A 22,293-nucleotide genomic window follows, 5' to 3' on the forward strand; every position below is an offset into this window, starting at 1 on the left:
CCTTTGGAATTCACTGGAGGCTGGAACTGTATCCTTGCTGAAATATTATGGAATCAATTTTGAACATTTTGTGAAGGTAGAGGTTAAGTTTTGGTTCCCGTCAAAACCCCCATTATGTTCTTGATTTGTCCTTGTTAAATGAAATGTCTTATGATTTCAATGATTCATATCATTGGGTTACTGATCTCATTCTTTTATCTTAAAAATCACATTAGCTAAAGCAATTCCTAAAAGTTGATTTGTTCAGCAATCAGTAGTCAAAATACTTTTAAATGGCAACTGCTAACACTCACCTTCGTAGGTATAGAATATATTTGACTGAGGGGGGCATACTACATGAGCTTTGTGGGTATCATTATTTTGGTTGATTTCCTGCAGTGTGAAGGAAATCAAGGATTTTAAAAAAGAAACTACCCCCTAGAGATCAAACATATGCTGTTTTTATTTTTAAACATTTTCTTTGACCTAAATGTAGCAACTTCGAATTTAATTAGGGAGGATTCCTAAAAATAGGAAATTCTGCCTTACCTAGACTTATAAGGAACTTAGGTGTATTAATCATTCATTCATTAAATAGACGTTTATATTTGTTGCAAAGGTCTTGCCAGGCCCTGGGGTTATGATACGGAACAAGATATATGTGCCCTCATGGAGCAGATATTTTTAGCAGGTGAGGGGAACATTTAAAAAGTAGTTCATTATTTCATTACAACTGTGGTCATTTTTCAACTGTAGAAGTCTAGATGGTTTATGGCCAGGCATATATACAGGGCATACAGATCCTTGCAACTCCTTCTGTCCCAGATCTTCTGAAGCGACAGATCCTTGGTATACTTGAGCTGGAAAAAGATTATGAAAATAATTTAATTAGTTCAACAAGTATACGATAAGCTTTGTATTAAGTGCAGGTTTCATATCACTAAATAAGAAATGGTCCCTGCTTTGGGGGAGCTTACAGTTAAGTGCAGTGAGAGGGGAAGGGGAATCGGTTATGTTAGTATATTTTAGTATCTTACTGTTTCATTAACCTCATACATATAAGTGTCTGCTGTGATGTTGGGCATGGTTGTGGGAACTGTGCCGGGCACCGGGGATGGGGTGGAGAATATGGCAAAGACACCCTGCTGGCTGGAAACTCCTTAAAGGCCATGGTGGAGAAATGCTAGGGTGCCATGGAGAATACACAGGATGGGGTCAAGGACTTCCCTATCATTTACTGAGCATCTGCAGTGGGCCAGCCACTAGTTGGTTTCTGCACACATTAACTTCCCTTCAACCCTACAAAAGACGTAGCTATCTCTGTTGTAACAAGCAGCTGCCCCAAGGTACAGAGAGGTGAAATTGCTGGGTCACATAGGAAGTAAGTGGAGGAATTAGAACTTCATCCCAGGTGTGACTTGATTTCCAGTCTCTGCCCCTTCTAGTGGTCACCAGTGACCCGAGTTCTAGAGGGAGATCAGCGTTTATTACAGGCTTCCCTGGTGACTGTGGGCAACTAAGTTTAAGAACCCTTCTTCTATTACTCTCTCGGTTTATAGCAGGTAGGGAGTGAGTACGGGGGTCACACAAGTTAAAATGGGGCCAGTAAACCAGATTTCCTAGCTGCTGTTTATTTCATTGGAGTGTGTTAGAAGATACTAAGAAACCAAAAGCAGAATTAAAAGCAAAGAACAGACCAAAACCAATCATCCAAGTAAAACAAAACAAAGCAAAAATAACAGCAAGAGCCTGAGCTTGTAAAGGTGTTTGGCTGGCCTTGATTTTGAGGAAGAGTCCCTGGCAGCCTGACCTGCCTTCCCTCACAGCCCAGATTCAGAGGTCTGTGCTGCCTTTGTTGCTTGGAGTGAACAGTTAACTTTTTTTTTTTAAGATTTTATTTATTTATTTGACAGAGAGCAAGAGAGGGAACACAAGCAGGGGGAATGAGAGAGGAGAAGCAGGCATCCCGCTGAGCAGGGAGCCCGATGCTGGGCTTGATCCCAGAACCCTGGGATCATGACCAGAGCTGAAGGCAGACACTTAACGACTGAGACACCCAGGCCCTCCCCCTTTTTTTTAAACAGGAGAAAATATCTTGGGTTATTAATAGCCATTCAGGCACTTAGAATTTATTGGAGAATACAGAGAAGAAACTCTGTAGTTAGTTAAAAAAAAAAAAAAAAGGATTCTGTCATTGGGATGTTGTGGGATAAATGCAGAGGTGTGGAGAAGGTCAGGGCTCTGTGGGAACAAAGATGAAGGGTGACTAACCCAACCTGGGGTGATGGGGAGGAATCTGGGCAGAGGCTGACCTGAGAAGGCTTTCTGAAAGAGGCGATGTCTGAACTGGGGCAGACACCGGACAAGATCGATCGGTTATAGGGGGAGGGTTTATTAAGTACAAAGTCCTGAGATAGGAGAGACCATTGTAGGAGAGGCCAGACTTTCTCCTCTACTGTCCTAAATGTATTTCTCGGCCCCGCAAATTAAATGGACAAGAGGAGCAGGAGGAGAAAAGAAAAGTTTAACTGCATACACACACGGGAGTTCACCAAAAAATGTACCTCAAGGAGGTGGTTAGAAGTTGGGGCTTATAAACTTTTTTTTTTTTTTTAAAGAGGCAGAGAGAAGAGGCAGAGGGAGAATCTTTTTTTTTTTTTTTAAGATTTTATTTATTTACTTGACAGACAGAGATCACAAGTAGGCATAGAGGCAGGCAGAGAGAGAGAGAGAGAAGGAAGCAGGCTCCCTGCTGAGCAGAGAGCCCGATGTGGGACTCGATCCCAGGACCCTGAGATCATGACCTGAGCCGAAGGCAGCGGCTTAACACACTGAGCCACCCAGGCGTCCCCAGAGGGAGAATCTTTTTTTTTTTTTTTAAAGATTTTATTTATTTATTTGACAGAGAGAGATCACAGTAGACAGAGAGGCAGGCAGAGAGTGAGAGAGGGAAGCAGGCTCCCTGCCGAGCAGAGAGCCCGATGCGGGACTCGATCCCAGGACCCTGAGATCATGATCCGAGCTGAAGGCAGCGGCCTAACCCACTGAGCCACCCAGGAGCCCGGGGGAGAATCTTCATCAGGCTCCATACCCCACACAGAGCCCGACGCAGGGCTCGATCTCATAATCCTGAGATCATGACCTGAGCCAAAATCAAGAGTTACCTGCTTAACTGACGGAGCCACCCAAAGGCCCCGCTTATGTACTATCTTGAGGAGGTACAATGAAGTGTGGAGAAGAGGCTAGGCCAAGGAAGGGGTTTTAGGTTTCTGGATGAGCATTAAATTGTAGGAAGATGACTAGGAAATGTGTGGTAAGTAAGGATTGTTGAGTTAGGTTTGTTCTGTAGGTAAGAGTCCTCTCAGGTGGTAAGATTTATCCCTGAGGTAATTCTCTTTCTGGTGTGGGAAAGGGAAACACCTTTACAAAAGGAAATTTATACCCTGCTTTTTGGCCAGGATGAGGAGGATGAGAGCTAATTGCTTCAGCTCAAAACAGCCTTTATGTCTGAGTGACACATTTCAGGGTGACATACTCTGATCCCCTTCACCATGTTCTCTTCAGGATTTATCAAGAAGCTTGGGAGTCCTGCTGTTCTAGTGAGGATAGGCTGGAAGGAAGACAGATGCCAAGGGTGTCTAGCCAAGGAGCTGTGGCAAGGGCGGTGCCAGACCACTGAATTACATGGACTTGTGTTTAGATAGGATGACCTGGACACAGTGTGGAGACTGGCCTGAGGGGTGGGAAAGAGTGTGCTTCAATCCTATATGATTCTTTCTCTTGGTTCTAATACTCTGCCAAAAGTTATTGATAATTTAGGGCTTAATGGACTTTATGGCATAGACTGAGAATTTAACATATATGTGCATATATGTACCTATGTATGTATATATGTAGATACACACAAAGAAATAAATATCAATCATTGTTTGTAATAGAAAATACGTTTGATTTCCAGCACAGAGACAGACTTCTCATTTGATTAGTAAAAAGCTTGAGGCCTGCCATGAAGTAGGGGATTTTGAGGCTCTCTGGTTTCCTTTTTTGGTCTGTCATCCACTTAAGATTTTCATATCTTAGTGGGGAAAAAATGAACTAGAATCTTTTTAATTTATTTTTAATTTTTTTATTTTTTAAAAGATTTTATTTATTTATTTGACAGACAGAGATCACAAGTAGGCAGAGAGGCAGAGAGAGAGAGGAGGAAGCAGGCTCCCTGCAGAGCAGAGAGCCCGACATGGGGCTCGATCCCAGGACCCTGGGATCATGACCTGAGTCAAAGACAGAGGCTTTAACCCACTGAGCCACCCAGACACCCCGAACTAGAATCTTTTTAAAATGTCTGCTTCAGTCCTAGTACCCATGGTGAGTCTGTATTTGTATTTTCAATGCAAACTATGCTGACTGCTTCCGCTGGTTTTATAGGTGAGGAAGATGAGGTGACCCTTGAAAAGCTGTTGTACTGTGTCCCTTAGCCAGAGATTGGTTGGGGTATAGACAGTCCTCTCCTCATTTTATTTTTTTATGTATTTATTAAAACCACAGTGTACTCCTGGATACATGTGTCATGAAAAATGATTTTGTTTTTTTTTTGGTGCCTTATACCCAGAGATCTTCCTAACATTTTGCACTTGCTTTCCACTTAAAAAAAAAAAAAAATTATTTATTTACTAGAAAAAGAGAGCGAGGGAGCAAGAGCAGGGAAGGGGAGAAGCAGACTCCATGAGAGCACGAAATCCCCCTGTGGGGCTTGATTTCATGATCTGAGCTGAAATCAGGAATCCGATGCTCAGCTGGCTGAGCCACCCTGGCCCCCATGCTTTCCACTTTTTAACACCACATTTACACTTACGTCTTTGGCTCATTTTTAAACTAATCTCTACATTCAGTGTGGGGCTCGAACTCACAACCCTGAGATCAAGAATCCCACGCTCCACTGACTGAGCCAGCCAGGGCACCCCTGGCTCATTTTAGAAAGGGCAGACTGCTTATATGGGCAGATTATGTGGGTATGGGTTTTGATAGGAATTTCATGCATGGTTTACTTTTCTTTTGATATTTCATTAGTCCACAGGTGTGGAAAGTCTTTAGTGACCATTCAAGTAGTATGAACAGATTTCTTTCGTGATTGTTTTTGTATTAGTGGGTTATAGAATATCTTATTTCAAGTCCTTATAGAGGACTATGTTTTAGAAAGCAGGGAAGTATGGGAACAAGACTCAAATTTCTCTTGTGCTTTGGGATTATATAGTCATTATCTTTTGGGGCACTGGGTGGGGCAGAATTTGAGCCTTCCTGTGATCCAGCAAACCAAGTCCTAATATATAGCATTTATGTGGCATTACCCCTCCTTAATAATAGTTTTGGTGTTTCTTCCTCTTCTTTTTCTTTTTTTTTAAAGCAGTAGCATCCCTATATACAAAAACCATTTTGTGTGCCTCCTTGATATCACAGGCTGATTATACACCACACACTATGAAAATAGCCACACATTAAAGAGCTAGAGAAAATTAAACTTTAATTACGTGAGTACGTATATGCTTCCCCTTCTGGTTTGTTTTTGTCCTACCTAATATTTACTGAAATTAAAAAAAAAAAAAAAATTAAAAAAAAAATATTTACTGGAATTTACTTGTTTGTAAATGGAGGACTCCCGTGATAATACACACATGGGTATTTCCCATCTACATGCATGATATAAAATGTAAGGTATTGAGAATGTACTTGGCGCAAGGGCGCTAATATAGAATTGATACAAATGTCATTTGTTCCCCGCAAAATTCATTGAGCATCACTGTGCTAAGACAGAGAATTCCTGTCCTTGGAAAGCTCATCCTCTACCTTCCACAGCTGAAAGTAAAGCAATAATCATACTATGATGAGTTTTAAATTCTGATCAAGGAACCCAGGGGAGAACAACATTACCTAGCCTGAAAAAAGCAATGACTTCAGGTAGCCTTTATTTTTTTTCTCTCCTTCATGGGCTGGAAGCCAAATGAAAGGAAAACTTTTTTCTAGCATTGCTTTTTAAAAATTTCTCTATTGGCTACTCTTTGTTATATGTAGTTTGTAATGTTTGAGAAGAAATGATATCCCCCATCCCTCCCGCCCCGCCATGCCACCCCTGAACAGAAATCCCGTGTTTACTCTGCATCTTGAAAATACCTGCATTTCTCCTTTTGAGGGACAAACTGAAACTGGCCAAGTGCTGCCTAAGGAGCCTCAGCCACCCAGCTCCTGAATAGCAGGAACGCCCCTTTGGAATGCCTAGGCATGCCGTGGTCTGGCTAATGGGAAGTTCTTAGCCCTAATCACTTAACTCTTCTAACAACATCAGCTCTGCATTTATGTGGTATTCAGCCTAAAAAGTGATTTTACAAAATGGAGTGCGTTTCCTCCTTATAACTTTTGTGTAAGGTCCACGGGGCAAGTGTTGTTAACCCTCCTCTGGCTCTTTGTCTCCATGTATGGATTTTTGTTTGTTTGTTTGCTTGTTTTCCCTCCCAGTTTCTTTTTATTGTGGTAAGATACACCTAACATAAACTCTACGGTCTTCACCACTTCTCAGTGTCCAGTTCAGTGGCATTCAGCACATTCCCACTGTTGTGCCACCGTCACGGCCGTCTGTCTCCAGAACTCTGTCATCGGGGAAAGCAGAACTCCATACTCATTAGACAAGAACTCCCCACTGCCCCCTCTTCCCCAGCCCCTGGCCACCACCTCTCTGTTTTCTATGATTTGTAACCCTCCTCTGTTTTGGCACACGAGGACCCTGAGATCCCTAGCCGCGGATGAACTGTCTTGGTGTGTCTCTGTTTGCAAGTGAGTGGCACACCTGGGACAGGGATCTGGGCTCAGCCTTGCATCCCCTCAGGCTTTCGGCAGCATCACACCGCAGGCGGGACAGTGAGAAAGGGGGATTGGTAGACTGGGTAACAGCTTTCTGTTAGAAATAAGAAAACCCTCCAATAGGGAAGGGATTTTTTTTTTTTTAAATTAAAAAACTAGCAAAACGAAATAGGAGCTGCTTATGTATCTCTTGCCAGTCTGACTTTCTGTTGTTTGTTTGAAACACTGTGAAGGAGTACAGCTTGCTTTGCTTCAGAAAAGAATTGAAAAGATAGTCTCTGGTTTTAGTTTCCAGCTCTGTCTGATTTGCTCTGTGTGCCGGTAAGAGAAATAACATCTGTTTGGGCAGTTTCTTTTTTTTTTTTTCCTGAAGAAACAGTAAGTCCTGGGGTCCATTTTCTTAGTGAGAAAAGTCTGAGGCATGCTTTCTAGTTTACATGAAAATGAACTTCTGTTCTTTTGCAGCTGTTCTCACTTTGCTCTGGAACTCTCATCCCCCATGAGGGCAGAAGAAAACATTAAGTTGTCAATAAAAGATCCCATCATCTGTTCACATTTCAAATAGTCTCTTTTAGAGTGACTCTGATTTTCTTGTGGGGGGGAATGGGAGAGGTAAGTGCCCAGTCAAGTAAAAATTTAAACTCTGCATCAGGCCTATGATCTTCTTTCTCAAAGGCTCCCCCTGGCCCTCTTTCCCAAAAGTACCTGGGTGTGGGAAGAAGTTCCATGGAGATAGAGCCTTACCCTGGGAATTGCTCTCTGGTTGACAGCCCCACCCATTTGTTCTTGATTAACCTGTGTTGTCACTCTCTCTACCACCAAAGCACCTGTGTTGGCTGGATCTGTTGGTATGCTCATGACCCCAAGGACTTGGCATTCCACACTGGCTTTGGCTGGTCCATGGGGGCCTGAGGTCCATGGCCATTCTCATTTGCCCTTTGCTCCAGGATCATCCAAGTTGTCTTTTAAAAACACCTTATTTAAAAACAAACAAACAAACAAAAAACACCTTGTTTTGCAATAATTTCAATCTGAGCACAAGAGTATGAGAATAAGAGTATTTGTATATCCCTAATCCATTTTTAACACTTTGTCACATTTGTTCTATTGTTCTTTCTTTGTAAGCACATCATTTTATGTCTTTCTGAGTCATTTGGGAATAGGATTCAGTCCAGAGAAGGTAGTCTAGGAGGGGGCATTGAAATCTTCCTCAAGTGAGCAAGGGAGGGAATGTTTGTTCTTTCCTTTTCTCTGCTTTCTTCCAACTTTCCTTTTTCCTGAGTTAAGCTTCTCCACTCTCTTGAACTCTTCCTTCTACTGAACTGGCTTTGAGGCCTTTCTGTCCCTGGCTCTTGGCTCCTAGTTGCATTTCCAGTTGTTGGTGCTCTTGGAACAGTGTATTCTTGGGAGGTGTGTTGACAGGTGTGTTGTTGGGAGCAGATGGGCATACTGCTGACTTCCATGCGCTCCTGTGTCTGTTTATTCAAGAAGTCAGGCTCTCCACTTGCATGGCAGGTCTGCCTGGGGACAGTTGGCAGACAGCTTGCTGACATGTATGCAAGCTTTTGGTTGAACTTTAAAAAAAAAAATTGATTATTTGAGAGAGAGAGAGAGAGAGAGAGAACACAGGCACACTAGGTAGTAGGGGAGTGGCAAAGGGAGAGGGAGAGAGAATCCTTAAGCAGATTCCCTGCTGAGCACAGAGCCTCTACACAGCCTTGATCCCAGGACCTGAGATGACCCAAGCCAAAATCAGAAGTTGGATGCTCAACCAACTGAGCCATACAGGTGCCCCTAGCTGGACTTTTTCTTCTTCTTCTTCTTTTTTTTTTTTTTTGGTAAGATTTTGTTTATTTATTTGACAAGGATAGCGAGAGCAAGCAGGGAGAGCAGCAGGCAGAGGGAGAGGGAGAAACAGGCTTCCTCACTGAGCAGGGAGCCTAGTGCAGGACTCAATCCCAGGACCCTAGGATCTTGACCTGAGCTGAAGGCAGACGTTTAACTGACTGAGACACTAGGCACCCCTTCTAGATGGACTTTTGATCCAAAGTTAGGAACTTATAAGCAGGATAAAAAAAAAAGTGTGACTTGTGGCTCAGTCATGATCCTAGGGTCCTGGGATTGGGTTCCCTGCTCAGAGGGGAGTCTGTGTCACCCTCTTTCCCTGCCCCTCTCTCTAGATCATGCTCTTTCTTGCTCAAATAAATAAAATATTTTTAAAAATGTGACTTAGCAACATGGTGGTAAAAAGTTGTAATTTAAAATCTATAATGTATTCTCCAATATCATATTTGAGATCATGAACTGTATGACTTTATGTATCTGACACATGATATAGTGCCTTCAGTGTGGTGCTCCTAGATGTTTGTGAGGGAAAACTAAGCTTTAATTTACTAAATTTAACCCTTTCATTTAGTGCATTATTTTTTAGATGGTGGTCCATTCCCTGCTACCTTTTCCACCTTTATTTTTGCAGAGTTGGTTACCATGTTTTATATCTTCTAGCCCAGTTTCTAATAAAAATGTAAAAGGAGGGTAAAAGGAAATACCTTTCCAGTAACTACATCTTTTGTGAAGGACTTTCATTTTCCATCTTTCATATAAGCATATGGCTTGTTGACATGCACACGGGCATGGTGTACTGCATTTTTCAGATCTGCTGAAGATGGGAATGAGGCTAGTATCAAGAACTCATTAGAGTGTCTACTGATTTCCACCTGGGAGAGCCAGTTCCTTTCAATAAAGGAATAAACCCATTTTCAGCAAATAGGTAGATATATTAAGAATCAGGTTGAGATCATAAATGTATATATAAAATAACACATTTGAAAGCAATTCAGGAGTATATTATTACAGGTATTTTAAGTTGGAAACTTAAAATAGCATGGAAGTGTGTTGTCAGTGTAGGAAACAGAAAAGATAAAATTAAAAAAACTGCAACATGTAAGTACTGATTTTCTCAAAGTAGTAATAATTTGGAAGAGTTCAATAAGGTCTAAAATAACATTAGAGACACATTGGGTAATGATGTATTCTATCTTCCTTTCATGGAAAGGACTAAAAATAATATACTGTTCTTGCATTTTTTTCCAGAGAACTATTGTAAGCCGTGTGTGACAGTAGAGGGGGTGAGCAGAGGGTGTTTCCTTAAATTGATATTCAAATGTTCCCTTCGTAAATTTGAACTTAAATTGCTCAAAATGTACATTTTTTTCCCAATTATTAAAAATACTACATGATCATTTTTGAAACTTTGAAAAAAAAAATAAAAAAGCACAAAGAATATAAAAATCACCCAAGCTCCACAGATAATATGAAAGAAAGTTTGCAGTTTTGATTGTCCTAAGCCCAAGCATGGATTATTTAGGGGCAAGTTAATTAGTTTATAAATTCATTAGTATCTGACTTAATGGAATAATGGAATAATTATATCCTTTGTTGGTGCTTGTCTTTTTTTTTTTTTTTTTTTTTTTTTTTAGCATGTAGATCCTCCCTATAACAGAACAGGACTTGACTGGAGAAAATTCCTTTGCTTTGATTCTGTAGCACTTGTGAGAGGCTGGGGTTAAGGCTGGCAGTGCATTTGGGATTACCTGTTGATTTTTGGGCTGTTCTTGCTAAGTCAGCTGCAGCAGCCACATCTCCCCTCTTCCTTGATCACAGGCTTTGAAAATGGCTATTTGAGGGAATCAGCCTTTGGGCAGAATTTGTTCTTGTGAGTTTTCTTTAGTGAAATACAAGCTGATCATGTGGTCGAAAATTATAAGCAGTGGATTTCCTGGGAACCTGGTGGTTGTGTCCACACGTCTTGTGTTTATAACTACAGTGGACACCCATCCAGACTGTAGATTGTATATAAATGGTGCCTTCCAGAACGTACCAGTTGGTCTGTTTACTTTCATTCCTTTTCTCCCCAAAAGAGAGATTTTAACTTTGATGAAAAAGCTTAAAGGATACTAAGTATCTTTTTATTAATTTTTGAAATTTCATTTCATTTTTTCTTCTTTTTAAAAAAAGGGCTAGCAGGGCACCTGGGTGGCTCTTTGGTTAAGTGTCTGCCTTTAGCTCAGGTCACAATCTCAGGGTCCCGGGATCAAGCCCTGCATGGGGATCCCTGCTCCATAGGGGAATCTACTTCTCCCTCTCACTCTCCTTCTGTGCTCTCTCTCTCTCTCTTAAATAAATAAATAAAATCTTAAAAAGAAAGGGGGGCTAGCTTTGGGTGCCTGGGTGGCTCAGTCAGTTAAGTGTCTATTTTTGGCTCAGGTCATGATCCCAGAGTCCTAGGATCAAGCCCCATGTCAGGCTTTCTGCTTGGCACAGAATCTGCTTCTCCCTTTCCCTCTGCCCCTCCCTCACTCATGTACACATGTACTCTCTCTTAAATAAATAAATAAAATCTTTAAAAAAAAATGGCTTAGCTTTTATTTCATTGTTCAGGACCATGGCACATTCTGTTGGATTTATTGGGGAAATTAAATTTGAATTGATTCTGCTAATTATGATTTGAATGAGAGGAAAAAGTATTAAAAATAGCTGTAAGCTTTTCATTTGAAAATAGTTTTACCTACTGATTAAAAATTAGAGCAGTATGAAACTCAATAGTAAAAAGACAAATAGCCCATTTAAAAAATGGCCAAAGAACCTGGATAGACATTTCTCCAAAGAAGATATACAAATGGCCATTAAGCACCTAAACAGATGCTCAGTCACTAGTCATTAGACAAACGCAAGTCAAAACCACAGTGAGATACCATCACACCCACTAAGATGAATAATAATAAACATTGGCTAAGGTATGGAGAAATTGGAACACTCCTACATTGCTGATAAGAATGTAAAATCACATAGCCACTTGGAAAAACACTCTGGCAGTTTTTTGAAATGTCAAGTATAAACTTACCATATGATTCAGCAATTATCTTCCTAGGTATATAGCCAAGAAAAATGAATTATATTTCTATATAAGAACTTGTACATGAATATTAATAGCAGCATTATTCAAAATAGCTAAAAAGTGGGGGATACCTGGGTGGCTTAGTTGGTTGTATGTTTGACTTTTGATTTTGGCTCAGGTTATGATCTCAGGTCATGGGATCAAGCCGCACATCTGGCTCTGTGCTTGACAGGGAGTCTGCTTGATATTCTTTCTCTCTCCCAGTGCCCCTTCGCCCCACTCCTGAGCATAAGTGCTCTCTTTCCCTCTTTCTCTAAAATAAGTAAATAAATCTTTAAAAAATTACCCCAAAAGTGGAAATAACACATGTATCCATCAACTGATAAAATGATAAACAAAATGTGTTCTATCCGTACACTGGAATATTATTTGGCAATAGAAAGGAATGAAGTACTGATACATCATCAACATGTACCTTGAAGACTTGATGCTAAGTGAAAAAGCAAGTCACGGAAGACTGCATATTCTATCAGTCCATTAATATGAAATGTCCAGGCTAGAAAAAAACCTATGGATACTGAAAGCAGATTCGTGGTTGGCTAAGACTAAGAGGTGGAGGGGAGAAATGCAGAGTGAGTGCTAATGGATGGATGCAAGGTTTCTTTTGGGTGACAAAATGTTGTAAAATTAGATTGTGATGATAGGGACACCAGGGTGGCTCAGTCAGTTAGGCATCTGATTCTTGGTTATCGCTCATGATCTTGAGGTTGTTGGATGGAGTCTCTGCACTCAGCCGGGAGTCTGCTTGAGAGTCTCTCCCTCTCCCTCCTCTGTGACCCTCCCCTAACTCTCTCTCTCATGAATAAATAAAATCTTAGATTGTGGTGAAAGCTGAACACCTCTAAGAATGTACTAAAAGCCCTTGACTGTGTGTACTTTACATGGGTGAATTGTATGGTCTGTGAATTATATCTCAATAAAGCTGTTTAAAAACTTTTTTTAAAAAGGCATAAAATCAGGGCAAAAGAAGGACAAATTTTCCAACAGAATTGAAAACATTGAGATATAGTGTATTGTTTTTCTTATCTTTTATCAACCCAATAACAGTATTTTTTACTATCCAAAAATACATTTCTTTTAACTTATGGATATAACATCTAGGTTATGCTTAGGAGTAGAATAGTCAAGTCATTCTGTTCAGTTAAATTTTTAATAATTGTGCTTACTTTGGTGGTACAGATTCTAAGACCAAAGCAGTCTAAGGAGCATTTAGCTAGAGGACATCTGAACCTCAGTGCAGTTTTCCATGTATTAGAAACATTGAAGGAAAAAAGACCTGAATAAATGTGTGTATAGAAAAGAAAATATAGTATTGTAGAGGTAGTGTTAAAAAACAAAGTTCAGCCTAGTAAATTTGAAGATCTAACTGGTTTTATTTAACAATTCATTAATTGGGCAGCATCCCATCTAGCAAGTAGAGGGGCGGTCTGAGGAGTTGTACAAAACGGCAGGATTTTATAAAAGAAGGGTGGGGCTGGAAAGTTGTTAGCAAAAGGAAAGAATTATTCCAGGCAGGGTCGTTTTCCTATAGGAGGGAAAGTAGCAGGTCTTACCCTGCAGTTTACCTCATCTTCCTCTGGGGAATGGAGAGGGCCCCTGTGGCAGACTCATGGAGGACTCATTGGCCCCAGATGGGGAAAATTCCTGACTGACTGGTTAAGACTATTTCCTGGGGGAGGTTGAAACTACAATTAGATTAGTTATTAAACCCCAGTTTGGAATTCTAAGAGACAAAGAGACACCATTTTGGGCTAGTGGTTTTTCCTTTTAACAAAGTCAAAGACTTACTGATCGAGGAAATCAGCAAGATGGTAAAACTGGTTCCAGGAACATTTGGGCAACTGATGAATGTTGGAATAAGATTTTTATAGGAGAAACTTTTTAATCTCCTGTAAGACGGTATTTGCACAAATACCAGACCAAAAAAATCTGTAAGTTTCTGTATTATTTTGCATAATATGAACCTTAATTGGTAGTAAATAGTAAATCAAAGAAACATATTCCTTACAGAATGAAATATTGCTTGGTGGGTCCATCAGTGCTCCAAGATGATGTTGAGAGGACATGCTCTGTTTTCTTTGTGTTTCTTCTAAGCCAAGGAGTAGCTGAAAGATGACTTATTCACTGGTGTGGGGATAATTGCCTATTCATGTGGGAAACAATTAAATTTAACTCTCACAGTATACAAAAGTGGATTCCAGGTATATGCCTGTCATTTTCTCTCTGTATTTGAAACATTTATTATAAAAAAAGAAGAAAATAGGTTGTTGACGAAATATTATATAGTAGTCTAAGTGAGTGAATTAGGTCTATATCAAAAAATACTGTTGAAGGGCGCCTGGGTGGCTCAGTGGGTTGGGGCCTCTGCTTTCGGCTCAGGTCATGATCCCAGGGTCCTGGGATCGAGCCCTACATCGGGCTCTCTGCTCAGCAGGGAGCCTGCTTCTCCCTCTCCCTTTGCCTTTCTGCCTGCTTGTGATCTCTCTCTCTCTGTCAAATAAATAAACAAAATCTTTAAAAAAAAAATACTGTTGAATAAAAAAAATTCATATGTAGCCTGTTGTACTGACTGTGATATTAATATAAATTTTAAAATACTATAGAACTCGGGCACGTGCACCCGAATGTTTATAGCAGCAATGTCCACAATAGCCAAACTATGGAAAGAACCTAGATGTCCATCAACAGATGAATGGATCAAGAAGATGTGGTATATATACACAATGGAATACTATGCAGCCATCAAAAGAAATGAAATCTTGCCATTTGCGACAACATGGATGGAACTAGAGCGTATCATGCTTAGCGAAATAAGTCAAGCGGAGAAAGACAACTATCATATGATCTCCCTGATATGAGGAAGTAGTGATGCAACATGGGGGCTTAAGTGGGTAGGAGAAGAATAAATGAAATAAGATGGGATTGGGAGGGAGACAAACCATAAGTGACTCTTAATCTCACAAAACAAACTGAGGGTTGCTGGGGGGAGGGGGTTTGGGAGAAGGGGGTGGGATTATGGACATTGGGGAGGGTATGTGCTTGGTGAGTGCTGTGAAGTGTGTAAACCTGGTGATTCACAGACCTGTACCCCTGGGGATAAAAACATATGTTTATAAAAAATAAAAAATTAAAAAAAAATACTATAGAATTTCAGGGACTTCGTGTACATGTATACAAAGGCATAAAGGACTAGAAGGCATAAAGGACTAGAACTTTTATACCTCTGAAAATGTGAATAAAATCTAACATTATTTTATTAATAATTATTAGGTTCTGCTGAATTTAAATCTGTTATTGTCTGGTAAGGATAGTGTAATTGTAGCTTTGAAACATGCAACATTTACCTGACATAGCAGACTTGATTTTAATGGAACTTAATAAATTTTAGTATTTTATATAGATGGTATGTCAGATCACTGGGGAAAATACATGGTTTTTAAAAAATTATCTTGAGGGCTGCCTGGGTGGTTGAGTGGGTTAAGTCTCTGCCTTTGGCTCAGGTCATGATCTCAGGGTCTTGGGATCGAGCCCCGCCATCACTATAGGACTTTCTGCTCAGCAGGGAGCCTGCTTCCCCCTCCCCCTTTCTCTGCCTGCTCCTCTGCTTATTTGTGATCTCTCTCTGTCAAATAAATAAATAAAAATCTTTTAAAAAATAATAAAAAATTATCCTGAGGAAAACGGCAAAAGATTAAGAAAAAATACACAGCATTCTCTTGTACCATATATTCAAATTATAAATAGATCAACAAATTGAATATTAAAAAATGACAGCACTGGTAAAATTATGCTATATAATCTTTGTGGAGGGAAGGTTTTTCTAAGTATTATGTCCTCAAAGTCAGAAATGTTAAAGGAAAGTGATTAGCTTTGATTAAATAAAAATTTCAATATTGGGGAGAATTTTGTAATTGAAGCTGAAGGCAAATGAGAAATGGGGTCATTTCTACAGTAATTTTGGAGACCATGTTTTTCTAGCCCTTATAAATGAATCTGTAATAGGACAGATGGGCAAGAATGGTTCAGATAAGTAAGTGACGGCTTTGTGAATATCTTTCTCCCCTTCGCTCCTAAGCAGAGGTAACCGTCAGTGTCCTCGAGTCTGGTTTGTGTAAATGCTGGGTGCTTCCCCTATTCTGGTAAAAATGGCATTGTAAACAACCTGTCTTAACCTACATTTCTTTCTATGTATGGTTGGTGTATGGTTGGTGTTCTCTTTTCTCCCAACCACCTTTGTGAGAAGAACCTTGATTTTCCCTTAACCTGATGTATAAAATTTAGGGAACTTGATATATTCAAGATAGATTGAATGTTGAATCTAAAATATTTCAGGATATTGGGAAATCTGAAAGGTGGGCTAGAATCAAATTCCACTTAATTGAGGGCATTGCACACTTAAGATTAAAAAAAAAAAAAAAAGCTTCCCTAGGGAAAGTCAATAACCCTTTTCTCTGTATTTCTTGTGTATAGTTAAGGTGAATGGAAGCGGAAGGTTGGGGCTTCTGTTACAATACGGGGCGGGGCTTACTCTTAAACTGGGAGTTTCCTTCTCTTGCTTGGACTTGCCTCCCTGTGTCTGTGGAGGGAGCTCTGGGTCAATAAAATGGCCCGAGTCTGCAAACCAGATCAGTCCCCGCCTCTTCTTTGTTTCCTTAGCACTCTGTGGTGTATATGTAATGGGAAATGGAGCCATTTATTAAAAGAATATACCTTGCAAAATATATGTCCTTTAACTCAAGAATTTATACTCAGGAAATAATCAGGCAAGTGACTAAAGAGCTTATTACAATAGTGTTTGTAATTGCAAAACATTGGGAGCAAATTACATGCCCCCAAATAAGGGACAAGTAACAAATTATGTTACAGTAACTATAATAAAGTAACTCTATCGAGAAGAAAAGATTCAGGATATGATGAAGGAAACTAGAACCTGTCACCCCATGATTTGACCTAAAAATCATTTTGAGCTGAAGGCAATCAAGAAGCAGTAAACACTGGAAAAGCTCCCCTTTTCCTGCCTAAAGGCAGGAAATAAATTCTCCTTTTACTGGGGAAAGACATTTGTATCAGCTTAGCGATTCTGGAAACCTTTTTATTTTTTAATTTTTATTTATTTATTTATTTTAAAAATATTTTATTTATTTATTTGACAGACAGGATCACAAGCAGGCAGAGAGGCAGGCAGAGAGAGAGAGAGAGAGAGAGAGAGGAGGAAGCAGGCTCCCTGCAGAGCAGAGAGCCTGATGCGGAGCTCGATCCCAGGCCCCTGAGATCATGACCTGAGCCGGAGGCAGAGGCTTAACCCACAAGCCACCCAGGCGCCCCTGGAAACCTTTTTAAAGTAACCGTTGTCTTCTTAGTTACTTCTTCATCATATACTATTCTGAGTCCCAACCTTTGTCTCGCCAATTCTTCACAAATGTGAAAGCTGCTTTATTCTTTGGGGTCTTCGTTCTCTTGTGAAGGCTCCCATGTACAGGATGAGTCAAGTAAAATATATATGCTTTTCTCCTGTTAATCTGTCTTTCTCTGTTTTATTGCCAGGTCCAGCCAGGGACTCTAAGAGGGTCAAGGAAAACTTCTTCCATCCTTACAATAGTATTCCATTTTAATAAAGTATAAAAATACATGTATAGATTTACTGGGAAAAGATCTGGGAGGATATTTATATACAGAATACAGTGTTGTCTTTGGGTGGAGAGCTGTGGGGGTGATTTTTTTTTCTTTTTTGTGTGTGAGAATAAACAAAATAAGTTTATTTTATTGCTGCTATATTTCAGAAATGTTCACCATGTAATAGCACATAGATTTTTGTTACTGGATTTTAAAAATTGATTAGACATAGAGGTGAGATGAATTAAATAATTGAAGGTCTTATGTTGTATACTTGAATTTATGGGGACTTTTCCTGTAGGACAAAGAAATAAAAACCTCATTCTGTTTTGTTTTGTTTTGCTTTTTTATTAATAGGTTTTCTCGCACAGATATGGCAACAAGCAGCCGTCCCTTTGCATCACTTGATACAAAACTGGCCTCTGGACGGCTCGGATCATCTAATGTGAGCAGGTCAGGAAGAGGGTGCAGGTGTTTTCGGGACAACAGGGGAGAGCAATACAACCCTTTGGTGAATTGCAGTGTTGATGTTACAATAGGGCTTTGTATTTTACTGACTGGCGAAATAAGCAGGTGTAGTGTCTATTTTATAAATTAGGGAAGGAGAGGTAGAACTGCTAAAGGACTTGTGAATGGATAGCACTGTTATCTCAAAAGAAACCAAGCTAAATTCAACATTTGGGACACACCTTCCCTTTTGAGGCTTTTGTATCTTAAAATTTTTTAAATCATCAATTTCCGTTATAAAATATTATAACCACATTGCCAAGCATTGGAGAAAATGGAAGGAAGGAGAAAAATCCACCATAAATATGACCTCTTAAACTGTATTCTCATCTTTTTCCTGGGCAAATGCTTCTGTCTGATATGGATGCAGCCATAGCGTTTTCACTGAATGTTGCAGTATGATTATTTCTCTACTTATATTCTTCTTGTATCCTTGGCTTAAACAGCATTTTAAGAAAATGTTGATTGTAGAAAATTCAGAAAATATAGAAAACTACAAAGGAGAGAGAAAAATGTATATTACCATCACTATAACTTTGTGTGTGTGTGTATGTGTATCCTTTTTTTTCTCTTTATATAGAGTGCTTTTCTTTTTCCTAATTACTTGGTATCATGTTTTATATACTATTTAGTAACCTGCTTTTTAAAAATTTTGTTATTATTTTTTACCCTGCCCCTCCATCCTTTTTTTTGTACCTGCTTTTTCAAAGTTAATGTATCATTACATTTTTCCTTTCCATTAATATCTTTGTAATATCACAGTTGCTAAGTAATATTCCTTTCTTGCCCATTCTCGAATTAATATAATGAGTTCTTTATTTATCAGATATTAAAGGCGACTCCGTGAAAGCTGTTCTATACTATGAGAAAGTGCTTTTTATCTATCCTTACAGGCTTATTAAACTTTCAGTTATACACCAGATCTTTAGCATTTGAGATTTTGCATTTGAAATTTCAGCTACTTGTGAGTGTTCCTAACACTCGTGGCTTTGGCAGTTTGCCTTAGGGCTCAGCTCTCACAGTACGACGAAAGGGGGTGATGATTTGAAGACTGATGAGTGGAGATGAAGCTGGAACTAACTCCTAAGGATCTTAAAGTCATTTATTTTTCACATTGCGACTTCATTCCATACGTCTCTGCTTGTGGAAATCTGAGCTTTCTGTAGAAATAGGAGTCTTTCCCTCAGGGTTAACCTCTAACTCATCTGATAGTTTCCTAAGTAACTACTGCATTAACCTTTCTAGATCTTCCTTGATTTACGGTGGGCTTACATCCCAAATGAGCCCATCATAAATTGAAAATGCATTCAATGTTTCTAACCTACTGAACATCACAGCTTAGCCTTGCCTACCTTGAATGTGCTCAGAGCACTTAATGTTAGCCTGCAGTTGGGCAAAAGCATCAGAACCCATTTCTGGTAGAAGAGTAACTGAAGTGCGATTTTGTTTTCATGCTTGAAGGAAGGAATTTGAAGAGGTTGGTGGCATGGAAATGTGATTTTAAGTTCTTTTAAATTATCATACTGTTCATTTACTTACTGAAATATTTTCCTATTAGAAGTTGTTACACGGAGTGCCTGGGTGGCTTTGTCGGTGAAGCATCCGACTCTTGATCTCAGCTCTATTGTTGATCTCAGGGTCCTGAATTCACACCCTGTGTTGGGCTCCATACTGGGCAGGGATCCTACTTAAAAAAAAAGTTACACAAAACATTTTGGAGAAGGCTCTGATTTTATTATTTATTATTTGTTTATTTGTCTGTTTATTTTGGTTGAGGGGAAGGGCTCAGGCAGGGGGGCAAAGAGAGAGAGACAATCTTAAGCAGGCTCCATGCCTGACACAGGGCTCGATCTCACAAATCCGAGATCACGACCCAAGCTGAAATCGAGTTGGACACTTAACTGATTGAGCCACCCAGGTTCCCTGACGGCCCTAATTTTAAAGAGCAAAATTTCTATCAAATAACAAATAATTTTTAATAAAGGGTAAAATCATGATTATACAGATGTAGAAATAAACACGTTAAAGATTTTACTTAACTTGTTAATCAGTGAGGGAACTAGGCAGATGTTATAACAGTTTCAAAGGAAAAATTGAAACAGCACAAATTTATATGGAGTAAAAGAATATTGAAATTAATGTCCAAAGTCAGCAAAACTAGCTTTTTGTATGCTGAAGGAGAAGAGGTAATTGAACCTCTACTTGTCAGGATAGAATTTACATGTCTATGGATATGTCAGTAGACAATTATTTTCCATTGCTCTCAGTTACAATTTACAGAGTTGCAATTCAACACTAAAAAACTGAATCTATTAAAAAAATGGGTGGAGGACCTGAATAGATATTTTTCCCAAAAGACATACAGATGGCCAACAGACACGTGGAAAGATGCTCAACATCACTAACTATTGGAGAAATGCAAATCAAAACTACAGTGAGATATCAATTGTATCTGTCAGAATGCCTAAAATTAAAAAAAAAAAAATACAAGACATAACAAATGTTGCCCAGGAGGTGGAGAAAAGGGAACCCTCGTGCATTCTTGGTGGGCATGTAAACTGGCACAGCCACTGTGGAAAACAGCATGGAAGTTCCTCAAAAAAGGAAATGTTGAAATGCCATACAATCCATTTTCATTACTAGGTATTTACCAAAAGAAAAGGATTCAAAAAAGATGGTGCACCCCATGGTTATTCACATTCTTTACAATAACCAAGATATGGAAGCCAGGATACAGAAGATATGGACATCCAAGTGTCCAACCATAGATAAATGGATAAAGAAGATATGGTGTATGTGTACAATGGAATATCACTCAGCTATAAAAAACGATGAGATCTTGCCATTTGCAACAGCATAGATGGACCTAGAGGATATAATGTTAAGTGAAATAAGTCAGACTGAGAAAGACAAATACATTCAACACTTATGTGTTGAATCTAAAAAACAAAACAAATGGATAAACAAACAAAATGCAGAATCAGACCTATAAATATAGAAAACAAACTGATGGTTGTTAGAGGGATGGGGTGGGTGGGTAGATGGGCAAAATGGGTGAAGGAGAGTGGGACATACAGGCTTCCACTTAGGGAATAAATAAGTTGTGGGAATAAAAGGCACAGCATAGGGAAACAGTCCTTGATATTAGACTAACATTGTACCGTGACAGATGGTAGCTACCTTTGTGGTGAGAACAGCAAGAGAAGGTGAGTCACTGTGTCATACACCTGAAACTAAGGAAGCATTGTGTGTCCACTCTAATTAAAAAAGAAAATACAGTTTACAGAGTTGCAAGGTAGTTCCCTAGAATCAAAAAGCAGTCCGAAGGGGTCTCTTCTACAGTCTAGACAATAATGCATAGTTTTCTGCTGAAGCATATTTTTCCCCCCTACATGATCAAACTAAACCCCAATAACTTTCCCCTCTCCTGTGAGTAAAGGTAGTTCCCCTGCTGTGGTCTTGGTGCCTGCTATGAGCCTTGTTTGTCAATTTCTTCCACCCTCATAACAGCTTCATGAAGTAGGTGGTGGTGGTGTTCCCATTTTTACAGATGAGCCAGTCAGGTTTCAGAACATTAAAGGCGTAGCTACTCAGTAGTAGAGTTAGAATTCCAGCCTTCCGTCTCCAAAGTGTCCACACACACACGGGACAATGTGCTTATAGTAAAAGCTGTAGACATTCTGTGTATTTTTCCTTGGTCTTTAGGTCAACATCAAACAAGGTGGATCTCAAGTGTGGCCTAGAAGAATGTGAAGTGGCATTGAACTTATTTCTAAGTAACAAATTTTCAGATGCCTTAGAATTGCTTCGACCATGGTAATTAACTTTATTTCTTTCAGATAAAATATATTTTTTTCAGATGTTTCTAATGATTCTTTCATTCGTGTCATGCTTGTCAGTTATTTTATCTGCATTTCCGCCTGCACATTTCTAAGCTAATTTGGTGGAGACCCCCTACCGTTGGTCAGTTTTAATATCCAGTTAAGAAATCTGTCTTTTCAAATTTAATCAGTAGAACGTTTCTGACTCTTTCTCATATTTTTATTTCTTTATGTGTTGAAATACTGTCACTGCATATAGTTTCATAGAGCTTCATTTTACTTTCCTCAGTGAAATATTTTTATGGATATGCCTTTAAAGCTTATATATTAAAAAAAAGTTTCCTTTGAAATAGGATGGGAAGAACTAGAATATGCTAATCTCAAATGTTCAAGAAGAAATTTAAGATAATAAAAAAATGTTCTTGGGACTCCCTATTTATGTGATAAATAAGTTAAGCGATTTAATTTCAGTTAATAAAACCTGTTCGTTTTTCAAATGTGGCAGTAACACCCATGCTCAGCTCTGATACTAGGTGTCACCTTGACCACAGCCCATGTGGACATATG

At 39.3% G+C, this 22,293-nt stretch overlaps 1 protein-coding gene across 5 annotated transcripts in view; it reads left to right on the forward strand.

Annotated features, from left to right (window-relative positions):
• TTC39B (tetratricopeptide repeat domain 39B) overlaps positions 1–22,293 on the forward strand; it is a 132,920-nt gene that overhangs the window by 62,307 nt on the left and 48,320 nt on the right. For all 5 annotated transcript variants that reach the window (XM_032307015.1, XM_032307019.1, XM_032307016.1 and 2 more), the window contains 2 exons: positions 17,756–17,851; positions 21,611–21,721. In XM_032307015.1, coding sequence (XP_032162906.1) covers positions 17,756–17,851; positions 21,611–21,721 — 207 coding nt within the window. The remainder of the gene's footprint in view (positions 1–17,755; positions 17,852–21,610; positions 21,722–22,293) is intronic.

The sequence above is a fragment of the Mustela erminea genome, chromosome 12, assembly GCF_009829155.1.
Source record: "Mustela erminea isolate mMusErm1 chromosome 12, mMusErm1.Pri, whole genome shotgun sequence".
In the NCBI taxonomy this organism is placed as follows: Eukaryota; Metazoa; Chordata; class Mammalia; order Carnivora; family Mustelidae; genus Mustela; species Mustela erminea.